This window comes from Notothenia rossii, assembly GCF_949606895.1.
Source record: "Notothenia rossii genome assembly, contig: scaffold_122, whole genome shotgun sequence".
Taxonomy (NCBI): Eukaryota; Metazoa; Chordata; class Actinopteri; order Perciformes; family Nototheniidae; genus Notothenia; species Notothenia rossii.
The window spans coordinates 28,522-56,457 of NW_027639470.1; the positions used below are offsets into that span (position 1 = coordinate 28,522).

The window sequence follows — 27,936 nt, forward strand, 5'->3', positions numbered from 1 at the left end:
ACAACACTTTATTTAGCAAACCCTAATTTCTTTTGCAAAAGGTGCAGCGGGCTTCAAACACGTTCCCCTCAACTGGTTTCAACCAAGCACTAAATTCAATGTTTTCCAACCAAATACGGTTTAACTTACACTTCCCCATATTTATTTGTAAGTAGATTCGAAGATACCTAATTTCTGACTGCCGCTAGCTGAAGCTTGGTTGCTGGGTTACTAGCTGGGTGTTCTCCGATAAAGGGCCGGGGGAAACAAAGTTAGTGATTACTGGTTCCAACCTTCTACAAATTGTTGGGGGGAACTGAAAGGCTCTTACCGTACTGGTTACTTTGCAGCGCCAACATTTCCCCCAAAACACATTTTAGACGCGATCGTAACCATAGATATATATAAATATAGATTAAAAACATTTTAAATAATAATATTAGTTATATACTTATTAATTAAATACATTTGTTTACAAATTTAGAAACTAAATACAAAACTAGGACGATTTGAAGATCTCATGTCAAAATAATTGTGATAAATGAGAAAGAACTGGCCAGGACCTACTGTCTGTGAGATCATTTTATGTTGGTTTGGTTCTTCTGATAAAGGTGTGAATATCAAATATTATAAAACGGACAAGTAAAATCAAGCAATCTGATTGGTTCTTAGCCGTGATATACTGAGCGTATACCACGGGTAGAATTGTAAATTACTTTTCACAACGAGTCAGTATCCCTCCGCGTCTGAGAAAGACAGTATACCGTTGGGTTGAAAAGCAAACTGTTTGCTTTTCATACTGGAACAAGAAAGCAGCGGAGAAGTAACGGGGCAGAAAGCCTCCTTTTTACGCAGCGGTCCAGACATAGACATCAAACGGCAAAACATATTCAGTGTGCAGTTCCTTTGGCATTAGGGCAGGGGTATCTAGATACTTTCCAAGCTTTAACATAATGAATTGTGCTACTTTTAAAGCAAGCAACGATGTTTTCAAATCTGTAATCAAAGAGGTCCGCAAAAACGCTATCGACCAATCAGATTGCTTGATTTGACTTGTCAGTTTTATAAATATATTTAAATTTCTTCCGTTACGAAACAAACTTACAAAGCATAAAATGGAAACATTTAAGATGAACTTCGACCTCCGGGGGGTCTTACTATAGTATGGAGGAGTGGATTGAGCAGTGCCTATCAACAGAAAAAAAAAAAGCACCTAAACTACGACATGCAGAGCTACGTGAAGAGCAGGTAGACCAACTGGAAAAAGTAGCACCATTCAAAAGCTTTCTGATGCGGGTCTTGAAACAAAGCTGAGAAATGATGACCGTTAGTGGCCACAGGTGCGAAAGCTCTCTCCAGAGCTACTGGAAGCCCAATCTCGGGGACCGGAGAAAGTGGAGCAATATTCTCGCCACGCCAAGCAACAGCCTCGAACAACCTCAACCTATACAAGTGACCACGTAAGCCATGCTACTGATGCTGGACAGTTTTTCAGTGGCTGCACAATAAACGGCAACATATACATTAATGTAAATAAACAGCCAAATAATGGATCAACGCATAGCAACCACCTCGCACAATGTTTTGTGCAGAAGGCAAAGGAGGGACTATTTTATTTTCAACATAATTATTTCGCGTCGGGCCGAACCACGCCCCTTAGCTGTGATATAATGAGCATATACCACGGCCTGTCGTGAGCTATTGCTTAAATATACCACCATATGCTATTGTCATTAGTTGTGTCCCTGTTCTTCAAGCTAAGACATTGCTAAATTAACAACCCTTGGCTTATAGAGTGTTAACATGAGACCGATTTTTATATATAAAATATAAATATATTTTAATTTTATAATTTATTTTAAATATAAATATAATAAAATATTGGTAAATATTTAATATAAATACCTTGTGTGTGTGTATAGCTATTGCTTTATCTGCTTAATGTTATTTTCATATGAAAGTCCATGATTATAAGTATGCAGTATCGTAACTACATCTTTGATGTTTGAAAATTGGTTGAAAATTGAGCAAGCTGTGGTTATTTAAATAGTAAACCATAATGTTATGAATGAGAGCGCTACCTGTAGCAAGATGGCGGCCATATGGCAACATCGGTGTCCATTGGCCAGCAGCGCGGGTGAGTCATCTAGTGTTTATATATATCTATGATCGTAACACAGAAGTATCTTTCAAATTCATTTTTAAGACCTTCTAAATCATATTTAACACTTTTCTTATTTTTTTTTTATCATATTTAAAACTTTTTAAGGCCTTCAATTCTGATTATCAAATGTAAGACTTTTTAAGACCCCGCGGGAACCCTGCTCAGAATTCCAACTTTGGTTCACAGAATCCTGACTTTAAAAATAAATAATAATTCACTTTTGGTCAGATGTAAAGAAAAAACAAAAACCAAAAAACCCACATGTTGCCCTCATCCTCTTCCATCGAAGACAATAAGAAGTGGTTATTTCTGCAAGCTTAAAACATAAGTGGAAATTGAACATGTTATGCAAGTTAAGATCAGATAAAAAGGGAAAACTATTTATTTTCACATTTATCAGTTTAATGTATTACATGCAGAGTAGGTTTTGTAAGTGAACAGAGTCCAAAATATTGTCTTAATATCGATTTACTGCAGCTTTTAGTCAACACATAGTTTAATGATCGTGAGTCATGCTTTTTATCCACAAAGTTGTTGATTTTGCACTCGGGTTGATTCTCAAAGCAGATTTACGGACAGTATTCAACACAGATTTAACTGAACATGTAATTCAAAGTAAAGATTCCTCCACATCAAACTGACTGCATGTCCTTCAAACACAACACAGCTTCACTTGTTTCCACGTGTTAATGATGTCGGGCCACAGGCCAGCGTTTCTGCAGCTGCACTGAAAGTCTTGTGTTCTGGATAAAAGCTGACATCCTCAGAGTGTGAAGTCTGCCGGGGTCTAGAACATGATTTGTAATCTGAAGTGCGCCTGCAAGATGGTGTTGTTGCGCATTCCCATCTTCTGCATCCACTTGTTCTTCATCTTCTGAACGTACTGCATGTCCTTCTGCTTGTGGTTCATGGCGGCAAAGCCTGGGAGAGAAAGGGGAGCAGACTCATCGGTTATCACGGGGTATAATGAGAAGTGAACGCGATACTTACTCCAACCGTTTCCTCGATTTTAAGAAACCCTATCGTGCTTCTTTTGGGTGAGTAGTATAGGTTTTAGTGCATGTCAATGGTTTGCAAAGGCTAAAATCCTTGAGTTCTCCCCAGAGCAGTGTTTCTCAAAGCGTGAGCGCCCCCTAGTGGTCCGTGAGTATTTTGGTAACATTTCACATTTGAAATAAATACATTAATTTAGGTTTTCCGCACTCTCGCAGGAATATCTCCGCAATGAAGCGAGCTTGACTTTTACTTTCGATTGCACGATATAGCCCAGCGCAACACCTTCGTCACACATGTTGCCACTTGTTTCCATTTCCAGGTGATTTGCAATCTTTTAGATTTCAAGAAGCGTATACAACAAACAATGGATGTATTTTATGAACATGTATCCGCGCTGGAAGTAGATTTAGATGTTCGGAGTGAGATAGAGATTATTATCTAAATATGCATCTGATGAAGCGTTGCATGAAGTCAGTTGATGATCAGAGGCGGTTTTTGGGGCTGCAGAAACGTTTTTTATTTGTTTTGTAGGCACCGTACTACATGCGGTGTATTTTGTATTTCTCTCAGTAGCCAACGATCTGTGAGTCGGTCGGCTCGGACATAAACTCCGTAATAAATGTAGTCTACATTTCATAAGAGGTGTAAAACCTGAGAGCATTTTAAATCGCGTTTGAACGAAAGGCTTAGAGAAGAGAAGGATATAGAGGAGGTTAAGCGGTCAGGCTGTAGTTTGTTATAAACTGTTGGAGTGGAAAGCAGGCCTATTGTCTTTGGAGAGTTGGGCGGGCCGCGAGTGTTTTTTTATTGGTTAAATGGTCCTTGGTATGAACGAGTTTGAGAAACACTGCTCCAGAGGGATATTTCCTCACCCCCCCCCCCAAAGACTAAAATCCATCATAAAGTTAAAATATCAATTAAAAAACACTAAGATTAAAAAAAGTTAATGGTAAAATTGTGGCTTAAAAGTTGATAGACATTCATTTGAAAGCAGAAAATAAGGAGAATGCTGAGAGCGAACACGTCCCTGCTCCAGGTGATCAAATGAAACGCACCTTTACCTTGATTTGAATCACACATTTGACACACAATGATTATAGTTCCCATTGAAAAAGGGGAAACGTCACATTTTATTCCTTTTACTATCAAAGCCAAGAAGAGATATTTCCAACTATAAATATTTGTATTCTTTTATATTGAATCTTTAATTGGACATTCCTTGTAAAATCTTTTGTTTTTATATAAATAGCATTGTGTATTATTGAACATTGCAATCTTAGACTTGCTATGTTTAAAACAAATACAATTATTTTTGACCCTTTCTTTTAATTCTTAAATAGAGCGACTATACTAAAACCCAATTCCCCCTCGGGATAAATGAACTATTCTGGTGGATTCCTCTCGGTTTCTTTCTCTAACTGTCATGACATATCAAATGATAATAAATATATAAATAGTGTTTAGTGGATGAGTCTCACCTCCGTCTCCTCCCCAGCCCAGAGCTCGGTACTGCTTCATGACTCGGCCCACGGCGTTCTTGTTGTGGCTCAGAACCAGAGCTTTCTGAGCGCCGAAACGCTGTTTGTAATACCTCAGGAGGGAGCGGTGTCCGATCTTAGCGCCTGAGGAAACAGAGACACACGTTAACACAATACGAGCTATCAAACACAAACAAGCAAAGAGAGGTGCAGGAATGAGTCCTAAAACTACTGAGAATTGTAGCACTTCCTGTCCCCTGTTCTGGAAGTCAATGGTTTTTCTGAATGTGTTTTTGGTTGTAAGTGTGAAATAAGGTCTGTGGTTAACACAAGCTGAAGAGATTTTTATTCTACAACATAAAATACATCAGTAAATACCCCACTGGTGAATTTAAACACTAACAAGAGTCTAAATGAGACGACTAAACGTCATCACGCCCAACATTAGCCTCCTTTAGCTTAGCGGTGGTGACGTGAAGTCATGTGACCGTGCTGTAGTTCCTTCATAGCCCAACATTAGCCTCCTTTAGCTTAGCGGTGGTGACGTGAAGTCATGTGACCGTGCTGTAGTTCCTTTATAGCCCAACATTAGCCTCCTTTAGCTTAGCGGTGGTGACGTGAAGTCATGTGACCGTGCTGTAGTTCCTTTATAGCCCAACATTAGCCTCCTTTAGCTTAGCGGTGGTGACGTGAAGTCATGTGACCGTGCTGTAGTTCCTTTATAGCCCAACATTAGCCTCCTTTAGCTTAGCGGTGGTGACGTGAAGTCATGTGACCGTGCTGTAGTTCCTTTAGAGCCCAACATTAGCCTCCTTTAGCTTAGCGGTGGTGACGTGAAGTCATGTGACCGTGCTGTAGTTCCTTTATAGCCCAACATTAGCCTCCTTTAGCTTAGCGGTGGTAACATGAAGTCATGTGACCGTGCTGTAGTTCCTTTATAGCCCAACATTAGCCTCCTTTAGCTTAGCGGTGGTGACGTGAAGTCATGTGACCGTACTGTAGTTCCTTTATAGCCAAACGCTGGCCTGTTACTTAAGAGTTCTTAAAGTGGTGTTAACATGTGGAGATTATCCCGCTGGACTAAACGTGTAAGTATCATAAACGTTTGTTATTAATAATCCAAAATGCAATGGAAAAACCCTATTGACTTCTTGTGGAGGGAACCAGGGAGATGCTACCTAATTTTAGCACCATTTTGAATGTGATGCTCCTTATTATTAAATATTATGTATGTTAAAAGTAGATGAAGGTAAAGTCACCTGAAGGCAGCGTGAGTTCGAGCAGTTCATCGTCATACTCGAGGTTCTGGTCATCAGGAAGCTCGTCTTTGTCCTTCCCTGCGTCCTCTCCCTCTTTCCTGTCTGGGTAGCTGCTCCTGTTGCCATAAAAGAGTAAACAAAGTGTGAATCAGACGAACATTTAGATATTTAGATAAATATATCTGGAGCATACAACGGTAACGTACATTTCAATCAAAAACAACCATTTCAAATCAGCTTAAAATCAAGTCTTGTGAATTAAGTCTGTTTTATTTTTTGTATCATCTTATGTCTGTTTTCAAACTAATGCTTATAAAATGAGGTTATTTATTACCTGAAGTCGTAGAAGTCTGCGAACTCCAGAGCGGTGTCTCCGTCTGTGAAGAGCTTACAGTGGCTTTTGTCGGTCATGTGACTCTGAACTGCTTCAGCCGAATAAAACGAGCGCCCCTTCTCGTTACACCACAGACACACGTTCCCCGCTCCCACCTTCTCTCCTGAAACACAAGAGGGAACAATTCATTAAAAAGGCGGAAAACATTCAATTAATTAAAACTGGAAAACATTTACATCAAATAACAAGAGCATTAAGTAGACTCTTTATTACACGACTAATAACCACAAAGTTAGTAGATATTATTACATTTTTTTATATCAGAAATCCTCAATCTGAAATTATTAAGAGGTGCAGTGATTGAATATTGATACTGTACATTTTACATTTAATTTAAATCTAATTTAATACGCCATTGCTGCACACTACATATAAATAATATCCCACTTTCATATTCTGTTAGCTCTGATTTAGCGCTTCAAAAGTGTTTCATTTGTCAGATAGTTTACATATTTTTTCTCACGGACAATTTAAAATATTTCCACCGTTCTATTTTGTCGTTTAATTGTTTATTTTATACTCTTTTTAATTTCTAATTATGTAATTGTTTACCATGCTGCTGCAACAAGAACATTTCCCAATTTGGGATTAATAAAGTACATTTTACCTTATTTTATAGATTCATAATAGAAACAACTCAAAAACATTAATGTCCTAAAAAGGCGCAGGAGATATTTTGGCTCGACTTCAATGTTCAATATAATCAGATCCATAAATCTGTGTTTTGGTTTAATTATTCTGCTTTCTCCTTTACTGAGATGAGACTAACCTCCCCAGACTCAACTAATATGATAATACAAAAGTTACAAGGACATTTGAACCACGACTACATTTATAGAAATCGACACAAATTGTTAGTTTCAATTAATAATAAAATGAAAAAGGCATTTCTCACAGGACTAGAAATAAAAGCAATAAAAAAAAAAAAATTCACTACAAAATTACAAAATATGTTTTTTTTTTAACATCTAAAAAGGACATTTGACGCAGGACTAAGACCAAATAAAAACATTTAAAATTAAAGATTATTTAAAAAATAAAGAAGCTGAGTGAACACTTATAAGGATGTGATTAAGTCTTAAAAACGGTATTAAAAATTAAGAAAAAGCGTTGAAAAATCAAAGGGGGATTTATAAAACCAGTCAAAATAATTAACTGTAATTCACTTTAAATAAACTGAAAAGATAGTTTTGTTTAACTGAGATAAGACGAACCTGCCCAGACTTTAAGTCAACTAAAACGATATGATAATATAAAAAGGACATTTGAACGAGGATAAGGAAATTGGTAGAGGTTCAATTTATATAAAATAAAAAAGGCATTTCTCACAGGACTAGAAATAAATGCAATAAAAATTAAAATTCAGTACAAAATATATGTTTTTTTTGTAAACATCTAAAAAAGGCCATTTGACGCAGGACTAAGACTAGATTAAAAAAAGGTCTAAAAAATAATCAAGCTGAGGTTAAAACACCAACAAGGATGTGATTAAGTCTTAAAAACGGTATTAAAATGAAGAAAAAGCTTTGAATTGAAAAGTCAAAAGAATGAACCGTAAATCAGCTTGCTTTAACCATTGTGCAGCTTCCTCTCATTCAGCTCCACAACTCACCGAGGTACCGCATGAGGCCCTTGAGGTCGACGAGGAACTCGAGGTCGGGGAGGAAGAAGCTGTGCACTCGCGTCATGTGGGCCACGTTCTTCATCAGGGACTTGGAGTGGTGTGAGCAGAACAGGCAGTCGGTGACGGGGATGGACCCCGGCAGAGCAGCTGGACGTGGGGCGGACACGGCAGCAGCATCCCCTTCCTCCTGGTCCATCGTCTCCTCTTCCTCCTCATCATCCTCCTCCTCCTCTTCCTCCATATCATCATCGTCTTCCTCCCCCTCAACGTCCTCCCACTCTTCTGGAACATTGTTAAAGGAAAATATTGGAGTCAGAAGCTTTATTTATTTTATTGTTGCTTAACCCACTGCCTGTGTTTTAACATGTGCTTTTTTGTTTTGTATTTAAAAAAGGTCCCTTATTATTCAGTTCTTCATCAATATCTCACAGGTCTCAGATATATCCAGAGCCTGTCTCTGATTGGCTGAAACACCAAACAGATCATTGCAGCATTACCCATAATCCCCTCTGTTTCAGCCCTGTTTCCAAAGTGCTGACTCTCTGTCTGTTACTTTAGATGAAAATAAGGAGCCCCTCCCCACGCCCCTCTGAGAGACATTTGGTTACAAAGAACTCAATGGAGCTCTAGGAGGAGATTCAGGTGATAAGGGGGGGGGGGGGGGGGGTACCTTGGTTGCTGATTGGCTAATGGTTACACAAGACAAAACATCGTTATGACATCATAAAGTGGCCAAAATCTGATCAGCTCATTTTCAGACAGGTTTTTATAGAAATGGATCAAAAAGAGAGAGAATCTTTGTTCCTGAAACTTTCAGAGTCTCTTTCCACAGAGGGGACACATGTTGATGTAGAAGAGACATGAAGAAGAGGGGACACATGTTGATGTAGAAGAGACATGAAGAAGAGGGGACACATGTTGATGTAGAAGAGACATGAAGAAGAGGGGACACATGTTGATGTAGAAGAGACATGAAGAAGAGGGGACACATGTTGATGTAGAAGAGACATGGAGAAGAGGGGACACATGTTGATGTAGAAGAGACATGAAGAAGAAGAGGGGACACATGTTGATGTAGAAGAGACATGAAGAAGAGGGGACACATGTTGATCTAGAAGAGACATGAAGAAGAGGGGACACATGTTGATGTAGAAGAGACATAGAGAAGAGGGGACACATGTTGATGTAGAAGAGACATGGAGAAGAGGGGACACATGTTGATGTAGAAGAGACATGAAGAAGAGGGGACACATGTTGATGTAGAGAGACATGGAGAAGAGGGGACACATGTTGATGGAGAAGAGACATGAGGAAGAGGGGACACATGTTGATGTAGAAGAGACATGAAGAAGAGGGGACACATGTTGATGTAGAAGAGACATGAAGAAGAGGGGACACATGTTGATGTAGAAGACACATGAGGAAGAGGGGACACATGTTGATGTAGAAGACACATGAAGAAGAGGGGACACATGTTGATGTCCAGGGACTACAGATGGAAAGTGAAGCCCTCACTCGTCTCCTTTCCTTACCTTCCACAGCAGCTGTAGCTCCAGTGTCCTTCTCCCTCCTCTTGGCTTGCTCCTCCAGCCACATCATCCTGGGAGGACACTCCAGCTGCTCCGCTGTCCTCGGCTTCTTCGCTGCCTGAGCCGCTGCACTGGGTCGTTGCTGCTCCTTCAGCGCCTGCTGCAGCGCCTCGTTTCTGGCGTCTCGGTCCTCCTTCTCCTCGCCGAGCCCCTTCTCCAGGTTCTTCTCGTTCATCTGGTCCACCTTCTTCTGGGCGGCGAGCAGCGCCTGCTTCTCCGCCTGCAGGTGTTTGTGGGACTGCAGAGTCAAGACTTTAAGTTTTGAGGCTTTTATTGTCATTTGCACTTTAGCTACAGTTCAGATATGTCAATGGAAATCTGACGTCACAGGCTCCTCCAACAGAGCAGCAAAAGGAAAGAGTGCAAGTAAAACTAAATTAATTTTAATTTGTAATAAGATTGATGTGTTCAGGGTTCCTGCCGGTTTCACCAACTCAAATGTTAGACTGTTTAAGACCTCTTTGAATAGAATTTAAGACCTATTTCACGGCAAGAAAGTATGAAGGAAAGATGAAATACGTCCCATAATTACTTACAAAGTGAATGTATTCACGTTCAACACAAGAACGATGACTGAACATAACAGCACACAGAACTGTGTGAGTGTGTGTGTGTGTGTGTGTGTGTGTGTGTGTGTGTGTATGTGTGTGTGTGTGTGTGTGTGTGTGTCAAGAGCTATAGTCAGAGCTCTGCTGGCTTGTTGTATGATTGGTGTTTAGCTACGGTATTTAGCGTCCACAGCACCTCCGCTTTTAGGGTTGACGTAGACCCAAACGTCACCCGGAGGTCCCCCGGTGTTGTTGCGGGAGCTAACGCTACATTAGCAAAAGGTGCAGCGGGCTTCAAACACGTTCCCCTCCACTGGTTTTAACCAAGCACTAAATTCAATGTTTTCCAACCAAATACGGTTGAACTTACACTTCCCCATATTTATTTGTAAGTAGATTCGAAGATACCTGATTGCTAGCTGAAGCTGAATATTTAAGACAGACAGATGGATGGTTTTAGACCTGATACTATATAATGTGTGTGTGAGTTGCAAACAGATGGATGGTTTTAGACCTGATACTATATAATGTGTGTGTGAGTTGCAAACAGATGAGTGGGTTTTGGACCTGATACTATATAATGTGTGTGTGAGTTGCAAACAGATGGATGGTTTTAGACCTGATACTATATAATGTGTGTGTGAGTTGCAAACAGATGGATGGTTTTAGACCTGATACTATATAATGTGTGTGTGAGTTGCAAACAGATGAGTGGGTTTTGGACCTGATACTATATAATGTGTGTGTGAGTTGCAAACAGATGGATGGTTTTAGACCTGATACTATATAATGTGTGTGTGAGTTGCAAACAGATGGATGGTTTTAGACCTGATACTATATAATGTGTGTGTGAGTTGCAAACAGATGAGTGGGTTTTAGACCTGATACTATATAATGTGTGTGTGAGTTGCAAACAGATGAGTGGGTTTCAGACCTGATACTATATAATGTGTGTGTGAGTTGCAAACAGATGAGTGGGTTTTGGACCTGATACTATATAATGTGTGTGTGAGTTGCAAACAGATGAGTGGGTTTTGGACCTGATACTATATAATGTGTGTGTGAGTTGCAAACAGATGAGTGGGTTTCAGACCTGATACTATATAATGTGTGTGTGAGTTGCAAACAGATGAGTGGGTTTCAGACCTGATACTATATAATGTGTGTGTGAGTTGCAAACTGATGAGTGGGTTTTGGACCTGATACTATATAATGTGTGTGTGAGTTGCAAACTGATGAGTGGGTTTTGGACCTGATACTATATAATGTGTGTGTGAGTTGCAAACTGATGAGTGGGTTTTGGACCTGATACTATATAATGTGTGTGTGAGTTGCAAACAGATGAGTGGGTTTCAGACCTGATACTATATAATGTGTGTGTGAGTTGCAAACAGATGGATGGTTTTGGACCTGATACTATATAATGTGTGTGTGAGTTGCAAACAGATGAGTGGGTTTTGGACCTGCAGGTGGTTCTGGTAGGCGTTGATGCTGGAGAACTTCTTGCTGCAGACGGCACAGCCCTCGGTGGCCGTCGTGTCGCTCAGCTGTTTCTCCGCGGCCACTCGCTGAGACAGGACTCGCTCCTGGAAGTTTTCCGCGGTGACCGGCGGCATGTCGGCGACTTTACGCTTCAGGTTGTAGCGATGCCAGTCGGTTTTATAATGCGCCCGCTGGACCTCGCCATCTGCGAAGGCCACTCTGCAGCTGATGCAGGTGTAGGAGGACATGGCAACCTGAGGGGAACAAGGGGGATGTTGAAATAAGATTGTTTACTGTTGGGAAAATACTGAATGTCATAGTAAATAGTAATATCAGAGTAACCTGATAAAAAAAGGTATCCCAACTGTAGCTGTGTACATGACAGGATGTATGATTACCTAGAAGAGCATCAGGACTGTTTGAGGCATATGATAGCTATGTGATTAACATGATGATGCTTTTCTACATTTTAGTCAAGTAAAAGTAGAAAAGTATTCTCATCAAAATATAGTGAAAGACAGTAAAAGTAGTCATTGTGCAGATTGGTCCATTTCAGAATAATAGATATGATATGTTTTATAATGATTGATCATGAAAGTGTTCTCAAAGCTGGTAAAGGTGCAGCTAGTTTGAATGACTTTGTATACTGCAGGGTAGCTGGTGGATTTACTCCAGGTGGAACTAAAGTCTGATTTAACACTTGATTATATTTCACATCATTCATCCACATCTGTAAAGTAACTAAAGGTATTAAATACATGTAGTGGAGGAAAAGTACACCATGTACCTCTGAACTGTAGTGGAGTAGAAGTCGTAGTAAAAAATGTACATCGAAATTGTGCTGAAGTACAGTACTTGAGTAAATATACTTATACCACGGGTATTTAGTGTCTCTACTGTGATATGTCTCCTTGCTTTAATGCCCTTTATTTTTCTCATACTACCGGTTTGTAACTCCTAAGATGAAGTCTGGTCAGTTGTCGGTTAGCCTACCTAGCTATCAACAGCTAGTGCTCTGGTAAAAGCCCTACATTACGTAATAAAATGAACTGAAATAGATCCCTAACGTCCCCAACTACAACTAAACAAACGTACAAAAAAATAAAAACACGAACTATTACATTGTATTGGTGATTTTAAGACAAGCTAAATAAGCTAACATCGACTAGCAACCAACAGTTTCGGCTAAGTAAACATCCGTTAAAAACCGTTAGAATCTGCGACATTCAAAATACTCAAACCAACCGACAGTTTAAAACATGTTTACTCACCTGTTTAGTGAACTGTCTCCTCTAAAGAAGGTGTTTTAATCTCTTGTTTGGATAAATTAGCTCCTGTCTTGCTTTCTACGGCACAATACGCATGGAGAAATGAAGGAAACACGTGATGCTCACTTCCGTGCTCACTTCTCCTCTTCTTACCTTACCGCCACCTACTGTATTGGAGTGTGGACCAGAACCATCTATGTTGAGAGATGTATCCATAGATCTCAATTTTACCATCAAAGTGGACCAGTTTCATGCATTTAACTTCAAAATCTTAAGTATGTCATGCCCCGGACCCCCGAAAGGATGTGAGATACCCCCCTCACTTAACAATGTTCCACATGGATAGGAAACTGAATACATTTGCACACTTCTTAACCTATGTATGTGCATGAGTTTTTGTATTGGTAGTACATTGGTCAATTGTAGAGAGTTTGAGTTTTCATAGTGTGTATTCTTTGGATACTCGATTGATATTATTGACAAAGGATAGTATTTTTTGTCTGCAGTCATCAGGCTGAACAACCAAGGGATAACAATGTCCCATTGAAAAGTACTGTACGGGCCTACCCTTCTGTTCCACTGCATCTTAGAGGTAAATATACTTATTGAGCTTGAGATAGTTTTCAGACTTCAAGTTTTTCCTCCCCTTCCTGTCCAGTGAACATCATGTATCTCCAGATGTGTTGATTTTGGTTTATATTAAGCTGTCTTTGGCTCTTTTCTTGCTGTGACAAATGCAATTTCCCCTCTGGGAAGAATACGTTACGTCTCACTGATTAGTGGTAAACTTAAGGATGGAGTGTTAACACCTTCTTATATCAACCTCTTCCTGCACATCAGAAATCACAAAACCTTTCTTCATCCCACTGTAAGGGTATTTTACACCTTTTCTTTAGGATTAATTGTCTTTTTACACATATACCTCGAATGATGTCAGTAAAGCATTACTCATTTATTATCAGCTTTATTTCATGATCACTGAGCAACACATTATTCACAATCTCTACATAATTATCATTGTCTGTGGTGCAGTCACAGTGATTACCTGAAACACATGCATGCACTCCACACGTTTCTTACATCACTGAGATAAATGACCCATTAAACCACAAAACCCAGATTTATGTTCTGTGGTAAACAAAAGAGTATTAATATCACATGTGTTGAATGGAGTGTGATTTGCTGGAAGTTACAATCATTGCACACCTTGCACCACTTTATATGTCCACTATGTGGTGCTAGAGGAAACACTATAAACAAACAGAATGTCACTAAACAACAATTGTAGACCACACATCGTTATTATCAGGATGTTTGTCACATGAGGCTGACTTCCTGTTGTCCTTAGGTGGTGCTATGACTTATCAAGCACTCAATTTATGTATATGTTGTATATATATATGAGCTATCATCCCTGTCCCCAAAGGTCTTTTATTTTGAAACTGTACATCAGAATGTCCAGATTTTTTCTGAGTGACTACATGGGGTGTCCTGCTATCACCCTGGAGTGAGATGGATCTATGATACTGGACAGTCTTTGTTTTATTCTCATCTAAAAACAGGGATGATAGCTCATATATGAGACTTCAAAGGTCTTTTATTTTGAAACTCTACATCAGAATGTCCTGATCTTTTCTGAGTGACTAGATGGGATGTCCTGCTATCACCCTGAAGTGAAATGAGTCTTTGATACTGGACGGTTTTTGTTTAATTCTCATCTAAACACAGAGGGAGATTTCTTTTTGACTCTACCGTAATACATAGGATATTCGCGCACCGCAATATCACGTGAGGGCTGGCTTGACTAGGTTTTTCCGAGTGGAGGCTGGCTTGACCGCAGTCTAAAACTAGAGAGCGAATCGCTGTCAAGGGGGCTACAACTACAACAAGATGAACATATTTGACCGTGATTTAATTGTAATACACGTTTAAAAAATGATGCCGAAGTCACAACATACTGATACCGGATAGTAAAAACCATGAATTAAGGCTTTGACAAGTCTGCAGACAGACGGCAGGCGAAAAACCTTTTAAAATGCGTGTTTTCTAATGGAGATTTGGCTAAGCTAACGTTGTAAATGCTCCGACCGTCCACACTCACAACAACGGCCTATACAGACATAAATAAACCAGCGACTGTATTCGCCATGACACAGACAGTATGTGGTTTGTACTTGTTTAACTTTTGTCTAGTTTCTGAACAGATATGAAGAGCTGTGAGCTCTGAGTGCTAAGAGCTAACGGCTGTGTTGTTTTTCTGGGGAGCTCATTGAAGATGACGTCACGGCTCCGCCTACACTGCGTTACAATAGATACTACCCCAGTTCCTCACGAGTCTAAAAAACAACTCACATCAGCGCACGCACGTGACCAAAATATTTGACGGCGCTGATTGGCTGAAATTATGTTTCGGCGGCACAGTTTACTATTGAGACTTTTGCAACATGCTGGTTGCTGCTGTTTGGCTCGGGGGCAGCGCCCCGTGATGATAAACTAATGCTTAGGGCAAGGCCAGGCAGGAAACATGTGACTTATCAGTAACTTTAGACATCGTAACACAATTTTAAACAAGATTGTATTGTAGATTATACATTTGACTGATACCAATTGTATGATATTTACCTTGTTCATTAAAAAAATAAATATATATATATATATTTTTGAAATATATATTTTTTTAAATATATATTTTTTAATTTAATATTTTTTTAAATATGTTTTTTTGTATGTGGGAAGAGGTGGGGCGGCGCCCCTAGCGCCCCTATGGGCCGGCCGCCACTGAGTGGTAAAAAAGCAAGTCACTGAAATTACGCATTATTTTTTACTGGTTTTCCATTCCAAGTGAAGTCACTCTCCATATTGGTCACTTGGAAAGTAAAAACCCTTTGTATCCTGCTAAAGCAAACTGTAACAGTTGTTACAAGCATATTTCAGGCTTTCATGATACAGGGGACTACATGTTTACTGTCATGGATTAACTATCTGTAGCATGTTTAACTAACTTCAAGCTGATTATAATAAAGTTCTGCAAGTGTAACCAATAGCTGCCTGAAGAGGGAGAAATCAATAAATCAAAAAATGTAGTTTATTGGCTACCAAACAATCAATATCATGGCTTTAAATACAAACTATAAGAGACATTTTTACCTGTGTTGCATCAAATAATGTAGGCCAGCGCTCCATGAAGTCCTTGATTGCAGGGGCTTCAATAATAATTTCTTGCCTACGAAGATAGAACGTCTTGGCCATTTTCTCAGCAACCACCTGGCAATTATCCCTTTTCGTCACTTCACTTAAGAGGTCCAAACGTCCACTGGTTTCACCTTGAGGACGAGGTGGTAATTAACTCCAGCCTTTTTAGCCTTTTTGACATTTTTAGCAGGAGTCTGGTCCTCTGCTGGTTTCCTCTTGAGTGAGTTCACCAGAACTTCTGGACAGCCAAGACCTCGAAGTTTCGATCTGAAGCTGTTCATTTTATATTTTAACAGCTCCATAAAGTCCATAAAATCCATTGTAAGATCCTGGTTTTTTAAGGCAGGGATGTTTTTTTATCAGGGCCTCTGCTACTTGACTTAACTCTGCACTTGAAGGATAAGCAGTGTACTCATAAATGACCTCGGCTAATTTTCCAAGAATGTGTGGAAGTATTGAGATGACATCTTTGGTTCCAAAAGGAGTCCCAGGACAACTGACATTTTCGTTGCCTGACTGAAGCAGAATCTCTGTACTGGAAGAGAAACGGGGGATCGCAAACTCCGAGGGCCAACCCTTTGAGCGCTGGTCTAGGCTTGCCGTCATAGGCCCTGGAGAAACAGGCAATGTGGCATGGGAGGACACAGATGAGCAAGCATCATCAGAAGGCTGAATAGAACCATCAACGATGCTCGAGATGGAGTCTCTGTTTGTTAACCTCTTAAGGACGAGAGCCCCCCCAATCGGCGCTCGTGAAAGTTTTTTTTCGAGACTGTGTCTCAGGGCTTCTTAACATTGATGAAACTATTTGCACTTTGCACAGAACTCACGGTAGAAATGCCCTTATTACTTATCGTAACTGCACAAACAATATATCGGCTAGCAAGCTGAGATACCACAGATTCCATACATGTAATGTCATCGCTGTATGACCAGAATTCGTGGAGCTATCAGCCAGAAAAGAGAAAGAAAACAACATCCGGTTTCAAAATCATAACAATAATTACATCTTACCTTTTTTTTTATTTGTGATCAAAAGTTGTGTTCACCGGAATAAAAACGCTGCTCAAGGTTAATCCAATGTCTCTGTGTTACGTTGAAATTGTTACTGATAATCCATCATCATATTTATGGCAATATACTGGCATACAAGCCAACCTTTCCAAATCCAAAAGAGGTAGGTTTGCTTGCGGCAAATGTGCTCTCCCAAACGAGGTAATCAGAAGAAATGGAAACCCAGTAATCACATGTATAAACCATGTATTTAACATATATTGCATAATTTTATGCATTTTTCAGAAAAAGTGGTAGTTTGGTAAACAGTGACATCAACGACATGTCTGGTCTGTAAAATGCCCGAAAAGTAAAAGAATGGGAGATAAATATCCCAAAGTCTCCACATTTTATTATATTTTTAATGTGTTTCTGGTCCTCTTTCAGTTGAGACAGTGTAGATGAAGGATGTGTCAGGATGTAGAACTCTTGTGTGAACATTGGATAAAGCCAGGTTCATATTCTTGTTTCATGTTGTTGACATATTAGAGTCAAAGGTTTGCACAGAGCGAAATATCTTTGCATTGCGCCATAAATCTGAAAATACTGCATTAAAAAAGTAATTTCCTGCATTTGTCTACAGATAAAGTGTGATATATATAATGTACAGGCTTTGCTGTAGTTCACTAAACAGAGACATTAACGACATGTTTGGTGTTTAAAATGTCAGAAAAAGTGAAAGAATGGGAGATAAATATCCCCAAATCTCAAAATGGTATCACATTTTGTGTGTGTTTGTGGTCCTCTTTAAGTTGAGACACTGTAGGATGCTTCAGGAAAAGAACAAACACTGGATGTCTTTCAGTCGCCAACATGTGTTTTCGAGACACTGATATTGACGGGGAAATCCTGCAGGACTCAAATGCCTCGTCTCTGCTCCCTTAAAGAGCATCTCGCAGGTTTTTATTTGTTCTACATTTATGATTAAACTTGCTTGAAAATTACAATTAAAAAAGTGAATGCAGGATTTGATATGTTTTACGAGACATAAGGGCAGGAATCCAGAGGGAAAGGAGCAATTTTGAGCTCTAATGTTATAAACGGCTTTTTTTTAAGGTCTTACGTCAAACGCGTCATATTACATCACGCAGGGGACACATCTCCCTCTCTGACCGCGGGTATAGAAGAGTTGCGTTGAGTAGAGCGGTTGTGTTTTAAGGAGCTGGTATTTTTCGGTAGTTTTACATTGTATTTCACCATTTGTAATCATGGTGCAGTATTGTGTTTGTGCAGGTTGTACGAATACCAGCCTGTCAGGACATGGAGCGAAGTTTGGCTTTTTTTTTTCTCTTGCCAAGATACTTTTAGACACACTTTGAGGTATGCAAAACCTTAAAACTAGAACACTGATGGCTGGCTTACGCTGCAAACTTCATCACCTTTTAACAAGAGAGTAAGTATATAAAACGTTATTTTGTATATTTTACACATCAGCAGAAACAGAGAGAGATGGCAGGAAGGGGGGAGACAGTCTCCCCCAACTCTACAGACACAGGCCATAGAAATTAGGAAAGTGTGACATTAGGAAGGCAAAATGTGCTTTCTTTGTTCTGATCAGACCGAATCCGCATACTCTGTCTGAAATACCTGGAGAGTTACTTTTGTTAGAGCTTTCAGAGCTTTCTGAACTTATTTCTTAGCAGCACTGGGCATTTTTGTGTTGTATTGTATACAGTTGAAAGTGCACATATAAACAGTCAAGCATGGGTGGTAAAAATGTGTCTCCTCAGGCTCTCTAATACACACACAGTCATCTCTCAAACGAGGTGCCTGCCTGCTTTCCAGGACTTTTACAGCCTCTGGCCGACTGCAGGGCCATGGGGTGTTAAGACAGGCACCTATAGCTCTGGAGTGAAGGTCTCCCCACACACACACACACACACACACACACACACACACACACACACACACACACACACACACACACACACACACACACACACACACACACACACACACACACACCTTGGGATTGCTGTGAGCAATGAAAGGTGCTTTATAAATCGAATGTATTATTATTACTTATAAGGGGAAATATGAAGGGTCTATTTCAAGCTTGTTCGAGTTATTGGGCTTTTAAAAAAAACTAAGATTTGTTAGAACATGTTTTAATTGACTGAATGTATTTAAACAGTGGGCTTATTAACACGTGAATGCTACTGTGTAATGTCTGTTTACAAAAAACCCTTATGTTTAAAACAAAGATAAATAGTTCCAGGATAACTTATCCCTTTAGATGCATGTGTTGATGCAAACTGCTTGGCTGTGTTTTCAGAAGAGTTGTCATGCTACCAACAAATGCATTTAACAGATTGTCCCTAAAGTTCCTCTCTAAAGCTCTAGTGATTGGTTGTCCAAACCATTTAAAAAGTTCAGTTATTATTGAGATAATTAATGAGTTTAAGGTATTTTCTGGATATAAAGGTCAATAATTGAAAATCCTTAAAGTTACCACGATTTAAAAAGCTCAGATTTAGCACACGTTCATTTCCATTATTTCGTCTTTTCTATAATGACATGAAAATGAACAAATGATTTAGATCCAGTTGTGAATAATACTGTGATTTATAATAAGATAAACCCTCTTTTAATCTTTAATTAAACAACAAAAGCACATAACACACTCAATGTGAACTCAACAGTCTTTTATTGTGGCACATTATTAATCACGTGATGTTTGTCTTTACACATTAATGTGTGTTCCATCCTTTTCATTTTTGATTTCAAAATTCATTACATATAAAGATTTGAACGTTTTGATTTGTTCTTGTAAAGCAATAGCAGTCAAAGAACAAATCAGAGATCTTGGTTCTGGACAATTTGTGACATTTGTTTAGTATTTGGTCAAAACACACAATCCTAGAAATAACTGATATTACTATAAATCACACCAAACAAATACATCAGAAAGGGGACTGAAGAGGATCAAGGAGGTTCGGTAAATCTGCTGCTGTCCAGCATCAGAAGGTCAGACTCTCTCATGAAAAACATCTCAGTTGTTAAGTATGACCTCAAAAAGGAATTTATAAAATTGTACATTCATACCAAGGTTTATTTCTCTCAGCTTCATCTCTGGCCTTCCTTTCCTCTTCTTCTCTTATCTTCCTACTCTGCTCCCCCATTTCTCTTTGGCGATCTGCATTTAGCTTTTGCAACCTCTCCTTGTCCTCTTTGGCTTCTTTTAATTCTTTCTCATACTTTTTTGCCATTATCTTTTCCATTTCCTCTTCCTTTTTGCGTATTTTCTCTTTTCTCTCTTTAAGGATTCTCTGTTTCTCCTCTTCTATGGCCCTCTCTACCTTCTGGAACATGTCATTGGTGTAATGGCTTCCTCCGTTGCTCTCTGCTATGTTTCTGATCTTGTCGAGCAGCTCTTTGACCTGAGAACGATCCTTCTCCTCATTATTGAAGACGTGGTACTGCCCGTTACATCTGTTCACAAGTTCCTGCAGCTCTTCACTTTTCTTCAAGAAATCTTCGATGCGTTTCCCTTTGAGCAGATCACCGTAGGTAAAGAGAACCATGCTATATCTGTCTGCTTCTACTCCAAAGATATCCTGAATCTTCTGAACTGTCTGTTTTTCTTCCTCTGTGAATCTGCCCAGTCTGATGATGATCAGGAAGACATGGGGTCCAGGAGAAGCAAAAGAAACGCTCTTACCAACAATCTTTCTGGTCTCCTCTTCTACGACCTTGGTGTCACACAGACCTGGAGTGTCAATAACCTTAACTGTTTGTCCATCAACCTTACTAAAGGCCTTAGAACAGTCTACAGTACAGGATTCAAAAGAGAACTCTGATTTAAAGAAATCTTGTCCCAGAATGGTGTTTCCTGTGGCGCTCTTCCCAACTCCGGTCTTCCCCACCATCACAATCCGGAGCACATCGTTATTGTATCTGTTTGATTCTGATCGGAGGGCTGAAAACAATGAAGAAATATTGATCAATCTCGGTATTTATAAAAATGGTTCAACTACCACATGAACAATGTTGACAGAGAGGGGGGTGGGCTCAAGATGCTTTAATAATCTAGAACATGTCTAGATGTCATTCAATTGATATTTTTCATTTATTCCTGTAGACGCTATTCTCACCATAGAAAGGGTTTATTAGGTGACTGGCAGGTTTGGTGATAAAGGTAGAGGGTCTGTCAATGTCAAGAGATGCACTTTGAAGGGACCTTGTTTTGTCTTCACCGGAGCAAGAGAGAGAGGCACCATGATGAACACAAATTAAGGAAATTAAAATCAAACTAAATGTTATTCTTGCCTGGATGTTTGACTTCTTAACTGCCTGTGTACAACCTGAACTGAAATGGTGCAGCAGTGGCCTCTAGCTGTACATTTATTTTAATAAGATATATTTAATTTTTACAAATAGTCCTTACAACATGTTTAGTTTCTATCAAACATACTTCTACAAATTAACCCCATTTTGGGCCTAATATTTTTTTTGAAGGGTATAAGTTCCCTTTAGTTATAACCAGGAGCCCAAACAGACTTCTGACTGGCTACCCCTAACTATGTAGTCTTGTGAAGAATGTAATTCAAGCAAGTAAAAGCAGAGTCACATTCTCAAAATCACCCAGGCTCTTAAAATGCTTGGAACTTAAGAAATATAAATTTTGTTTTAACTGTTTTGATCTGTTCATTATTAGGAAATATGACAAGCTACGTATCCATCAATAAATGTGTATTTAGATAAGTTGCAATCATCATTAACAATAAAGTTTATTCACTTACCATTTTGGGCATGTTTGCTGGCCATAGTTGGTTCTGGAGGGAGGAGCTGGTCTGCTGCTGAGCTGAGGAAGGGAAGTTAGTCTGCAACAACAACTCCTTAAATACAGACTTCATGAAGCAAACCACACCCACACACTGCTGACATCACAGTCTGAATTTCAGCTACAGTGGGATGATTCTTAGATTAAAAAGTATAAATCCTTCCCTGAATAAACAGAACAAGGGGAAACACAGCCTCATGTGTTCAGAATTTGTTTTATTGAACAGATCATATTTTAGATATAAGCCCTCAATGCTCTTTACATATCAACATTCACCCATTCACACACATTCATAGAGGCAGAGGCTGCCATGCAAGGTGCTCAGGGAGGCTAACATTCACACACACTCACACACGTTGGCCATACAAATGTGTGGTTAAGTATCTTTCCCAAGGTCACATGGACATGTAGAGCTACATTTTATTTACAGTTTGAAGCACCTTCAGCAGTCTGCAGCTCTCAAAGCGTTTTGAAGAAACATGGACTTATCACGGCTGTTTTTTCTCAGCTCTTCAATGATCGTTGGAACTTGTTGATTCACGCCCTTTATTGTTCTGTTTTTATCACAGCTTGAATATCCAGTCCACCTCAGTGGCGTTTTCTCCTGGAGGCCAAGGGAAGCCAGGCTTCCCCTGTTTTTTCGGATTGTAGTTATCATTTTAATAAATAAATAAATAAAAACACTTCGTTTAGTTTCGGAAATTCTTTGTTGTGTGTTGCTGCCGGCCCGTCTCTCCCCCATTCTCATTGAGTATTTTACAAAGAGTGAAACAGCGCCCCTCTACATGTTATGGTGAAACAGTAGATTGCACTCTCTGTTGCGAGAGGAGGCCAGCCGAAATTTGCTTCCCTTGGTGAAAAAAAATGGAGGGATTGACCAATCAGATGAGGCTCACGTCATGCCCCTGCCAACCTGTGATTGTTCAGGTCCATGCCAAGGGAAGCCAGAGGCGGCTGGCTTCCCTTGCCTCGCAATCCAATCAAATCGCATCAATTTAGTGGTGCAGTGACGCGTCCCAAAAAGCAGAAGTAAGCTGCGCTCGGTTTCCCTCGACAAAATAGCAATGGGATTTCTCCATAGGATTTTGGAAAATAGCTCGAAAAAAGGTCAGTGGAAAACGAACCTGTTAGGTAAATAAACGTTTTGTTCAGTCGGATAATATCCACATGTCTACTCTACTTTTATAATTTTCGAATCATAAATCTAATCGATACAAGATAGATAGCGTCACTGCACCACTCTCACCGCCATTAGAAAGTAGCAAGCAACTGAAGCAAGTGCAATTATGGAGGGTGGAGATTCGGAGTATTTAATCGAAAATAATTGTACTAAACTTCCGCTGCAGCAGCAACAACAAATACAATCTGATGACAGGCCAATGCCCAAACTGGAGCTGTGTACAGCGAGGAACAAAGGAGCGAACCGGACGTAAAACGTTAAAGGTCTCCTGATTTAGTTTGTGAATGAATGCTTATTAGAGTTTCGGCTGGAGAGTGCGTGCGGACCTGTCGGTCAGATAACAGGCGTGTGTAAGTCCTGCATCTGTATGATACAAATGTGTGTAAAATGATACCGGGCGCTGTAATCACTCATCTGGCTACGTTATTACATTGACCACCACAACCCCCCCAAAAGAAAGGACGTATTATTGGCTTCCCCTAATTTTTTCCCCACGCCACGCTACTGGTCCACCTGCATGTTCATTGTTCATTTAGATAACTATAAACAGCAAACCCGGTTCACCCTCCCATCAGCATTTACAAGAAATGCCACCTGTTCTTTTAAATGCCACCATAAGTGTCCATACAGACAGCAGTTTTAGTTGTAGCTCGTAGTGTGTGTTCCCAACATGATGTGAAATGAACAGTGTTGGGCAAGTTACTTTTAAAAAGTAACAAGTAATAGTTATATTTACTGCTCTCAAAAAAGTAACTAGTTACTTTATTAGTTTCACTTTTATTCTTTTAACAGTCAACCCAGAGGTCAGAGGGAAACCTACCGATTGATCATCAGGACACATTTTAAAATTTGACAAGTGGCTTCTGCTCTTCACTTACCAGTTCAAATATTGTATGGAACCTGCAAAAAAGATGAGAAAGAAACTGCATGGTTTTGATTATATCGCTATGACAAAATCTGTCGCATTTAAACACAAATTACTCAAAAGCACCTCTGTGCTTCTTCAGGACCACATTGCCATGATGACACACATGCAGACTCACAAGGTGAAAACAATACCAGCGTGGCATTAGCAGCTGGTAATAATGGCTCTGAATTCACTAAGAGTGACAGTTTAAAAAGGATGCAGTTACCTAATTCATTATCTCTTATGTGCTGACCTATCATTTAATTTGCTTCAAAATGACACAAAAGAGTTTGAGGCAGGCCTTGATGGACAACTTGTGATGAATATCGCCTTCATCAGTGACCGGTCCACCCCAGGATCTGACCAAACGATGGCAACCATCGTTGTCGAGGGAAACAAATGAATGAGCAAGCATTCTGCGTTAAATGTGTTCATACTGTTTGAAATAATGACTGTCGGCAGTGTAAACATCTTTGTTACATCTTTTGTCAAATTGATGTGTGTGATCTGCAGATTGGTTCCATTGAGAGTTTGTTTCTGTAGTTTTACAAAAACTTTACAGATTTTAAATATTTGGCACTGGTTTTAAATATGCAAAGGCCTCTAACTTCGATGTGATGGCAGCATGTATTTACTGTGTCCCCTTTCATTTCCCTTTCTTTTCTTCTCAAGATTTAAATGAAGCTCAGCTCAAGTTCTTTCAGGAAGACTGGGTATACATATACATTCACTCCGCAGCTGCATATAATCAGCTCATCACAGGCGTTCTCTTTAACCTATTACATTTCACCTCAATCTCCAGCAGCCAATCACCGTGCTGCAGCCAAACTATAAAATGGTTCTCCTCTCTCCTGCAGTCAGCTGTGATTTCCCGCCCGCCTTCTCCCCATCCACCTCCTCCCCATCCACCTCCTTCATCACATCCGTGCCAGGAGAGTTAATCCAAAGACCTCATCACACCTCCTCTTCATCCCATCTCCTCATCAAATCCAGCTCTTCAGCATCATCACGAGTGTCTAGACCCCGGGGGGTTCCCTATATGCTCACAGCTGCATTTCCCCCTTTAGATATACGAAATCAGGATCGGGGTCTAATCGCCAAAGACTTAACATTTATCATATAACATGTGTCAATAAATGTTCTTTAAACAAAATTAAGTCTTTCCTGATTTAAATATCATGTGTTAAAATAAACAACTCCAGTTCAAAATAAAAAAGTTAATTACCTAACATTTTTGTTGTGGAATCATGAAAAAGCTAAAAAAAACAACTATTGAATACAATATATTTGGAGCAACTTCATTTATAAACTTAAAAACTTGTGTTCACAATGATGGTAATTAAGTACATACAACTTAAAAACCCTTTTAAATCACGTGGTAAAACTAGTTGTAACAACTTAATTTTTTGAGTAATCAACTTCAAAAGTTGTGTTTATGCTACCAATTATTAAGTAAGTGGTAATTACCGCTCCCTTCACTGGCTTCCAGTAACTGCTAGAATCCACTTCAAGACACTGGTGCTTGCGTACCATGCTGTGAATGGATCTGGCCCTTCCTACATCCAGGACATGGTTAAACCGTACACCCCAGCACGTGCACTCCGCTCTGCATCAGCCAAACAGCTCTCTGCACCCGCACTGCGAGGGGGACCCAAGTTCCCATCAGCAAAAACACGTGGGTTTGCTATCCTGGCTCCAAAATGGTGGAATGAGCTCCCCATTGAAATCAGGACAGCAGAAAGCTTACACATCTTCTTCAGACTGAAAACTCATCTCTTTGGACTCCACTTCCAGAGATAGAATTACTAACAAAGCACTTATATACTAATAAAGGGCTGGCTTATCTAAAGCCAGTTGAGTAGCACTTGAAATGTTTGGCTCTATGAAACCTGATGAACTTATATGATTCTGTTTTCTTCAAGTTTGTTTCTTCTTGGTCGAATGCACTTATTGTAAGTTGCTTTGGATTAAAGCCTCAGCTAAATGCAATGTAATGTAATGTAATTAAAAACACCTCTGATTGTAGAGGAAAAGCCTTCTCCCCTAACTCAAATACGTTTGTTGGTTTAACACAATTTCATTAGAAGTTATCATAACTCAATTAACATTGATGCAAACTGTTGAATGGATTTTCTTTGTTGAGCCAAAGCATTTGTTTTTAGAGTGTGTTTGACCTTCTGTAAAGAAATGCAAAAGGGTGAAGAGTATCTACAGGTTACTTACGTAACCCCAGTTCTCAGAGTAACATGAAGTGAGATGTCTCACTATGGGATGCGCCTCATCGCGGAGCAAACAGAAGCATTAATCTCATTTACGCCAATCCTGATTGGCTGGTGATCTTGACGTCAGCGTCAGGGAATCCACCCCCTATAAGTAGCTTGCGCTACGCCGCATGCGTCATTCAAAATAAGCACCTCTTCTCGCTTCACCATAGCAAGGAGGGCCGTCTGGTGAGACATCTCACTTCATGTTACTCTGAGAACTGGGGTTACGTAAGTAACCTATAGTTCTCATTCATAACACTCCGTTCGATGTCTCACTATGGGATATTGTAGCTCCCGAATTGCCAGACGAGCTTATCTCAAAAGTCACCAAGACCAACCAGAACTTAACAGTTAGAGCTCTAACTCAGCAGGGGGCCCAGCACTGCATGGGCCACACTGGGAGCAAAGACGTCTAATCTGTAAAAGCGGACAAAAGTGAGCGGCGAGGACCAGCTCGCTGCTGCACAAATGTCTTGGATGGAAACACCCCTGAACAAAGCCCAGGATGTAGCCAGACCACGAGTCGAATGAGCACGCAAACCCGAAGGTGCCTGCAGACCCTGACTCGTGTAAGCCAAAGCAATTGCCTCCACAATCCAGTGAGAGAGCCGTTGCCTAGTAACAGGCTTGCCCTTCTGAGGGTTAGCCCAGGACACAAAGAGTTGGTCATTATGACGAAACTCTTTTGATCTGTCCATATAAGTGCGTAAAGCACGGACTGGACATAGCAAATTCGGCTGCTGTTCCCCGGAGGGACACAGCGGCGGAGGAAATACCTCAATGTCAAAGGGGGTACATGAACCAACCACCTTAGGTATAAAGGCAGGGTTGGGCTTCAGCAACATTCTCGTTAACCGTCGGGCGAACTGAGTGCATGAAGGATGTACAGATAGCGCATGAATGTCACTGACTCGCTTGGCGGATGCCTGGGCCAGTAACAGCACTATCTTGAGTGACAGGTGCTTCATGTCAGCTTCTTCCAGGGGTTCAAATGGGGCTCGAGTGAGCCCATCTAAAACCACTGTCAAGTCCCATAAGGTCACCAGTGACCTGGAAACAGGAAGGAGCCTGCGAGCTCCCTTCATAAAACGGCAGACCAGAGAATGCTGGCCAGCCGTCTTACCCTCAAAACCCACATGGCATGCAGCAATAGCAGCCAGGTAGACTTCGATCGTGGAGAAAGCTCTGTGTTTATCAATTAGGTCCTGTAGAAATGATAAAATCACTCCCACAGGGCATTGAAAAGAGGTGTGCCCTTTTTGAAGGCACCAGTCCTCAAACACCCTCCACTTACAGTCATAAAGAGACCTAGTGGAGGAAGCAGGAGGACCGGAGGCCAAATGTGCGCGAGCGCGTCCACGCCTAATGGTGCGTTTTGATCGCGCATTGAAAAGAAAAGCTGACAGTGAGCATTTTCTTTTGATGCGAACAGATCTACCGCGGCTCGGCCGTAACGCACCCACAGCTGGCTCACAACCATTGGATGTAGAGTCCAGTCTGCATATAGTGGTACACCTCTGGACAGCAGGTCTGCACCGAGGTTCATCACACCCGGTGCGTCGCTCTCAGAGAGAGGAGATGGCCGCAGCTCCACAAGATCAGTTTGCGTGCCAGCATGTGTAACTGGAGAGAGCGCAAACCCCCTTGTCGGTTTATATACGATATTGTGGTCGTATTGTCCGTCCTCACAAGGACATGGTGTCCTCTGAGAAAAGGCAGAAAGCGTTTTAGGGTGAGGAACACCGCTAAAAGCTCCAGGTAATTTATGTGCGACCG

General features: G+C 40.3%; 2 protein-coding genes across 2 annotated transcripts; both read right to left on the reverse strand.

The window, feature by feature from the left end:
• Positions 1–2,509: 2,509 nt before the first annotated feature.
• Positions 2,510–12,944, reverse strand: LOC307027793 (cytoplasmic 60S subunit biogenesis factor ZNF622-like). Its single transcript, XM_079696149.1, has 8 exons — positions 12,785–12,944; positions 11,495–11,767; positions 9,427–9,721; positions 7,883–8,176; positions 6,211–6,373; positions 5,877–5,992; positions 4,618–4,761; positions 2,510–3,064 (listed from the first exon to the last, which is right to left on the reverse strand). The coding sequence occupies exons 2-8, from the start codon at positions 11,759–11,761 to the stop codon at positions 2,931–2,933; spliced, it is 1,413 nt and encodes a 470-aa protein (XP_079552275.1). The 5' UTR covers positions 11,762–11,767; positions 12,785–12,944; the 3' UTR covers positions 2,510–2,930.
• A 6,712-nt stretch (positions 12,945–19,656) lies between these two features.
• On the reverse strand, positions 19,657–21,919 carry LOC307027797 (GTPase IMAP family member 7-like). The gene is made up of 2 exons (XM_079696153.1): positions 21,769–21,919; positions 19,657–20,945 (listed from the first exon to the last, which is right to left on the reverse strand). The coding sequence occupies exons 1-2, from the start codon at positions 21,791–21,793 to the stop codon at positions 20,050–20,052; spliced, it is 921 nt and encodes a 306-aa protein (XP_079552279.1). The 5' UTR covers positions 21,794–21,919; the 3' UTR covers positions 19,657–20,049.
• Between the last annotated feature and the right edge of the window lie 6,017 nt (positions 21,920–27,936).

Bases quoted from the DNA above. Each gene is read 5' to 3' on its own strand.
- LOC307027793 (XM_079696149.1), bottom strand. From the start codon at position 11,761: ATGTCCTCCTACACCTGCATCAGCTGCAGAGTGGCCTTCGCAGATGGC. The intron at 9,722-11,494 runs GTCCAAAACCCA...TTGACTCTGCAG, and splicing joins CCTACCAGAACCACCTGCAG to TCCCACAAACACCTGCAGGC. The intron at 8,177-9,426 runs GTAAGGAAAGGA...ACAATGTTCCAG, and splicing joins AGCTACAGCTGCTGTGGAAG to AAGAGTGGGAGGACGTTGAG.
- LOC307027797 (XM_079696153.1), bottom strand. From the start codon at position 21,793: ATGGCCAGCAAACATGCCCAAAATG. The intron at 20,946-21,768 runs GTAAGTGAATAA...CATTGTTTTCAG, and splicing joins CAGCAAACATGCCCAAAATG to CCCTCCGATCAGAATCAAAC.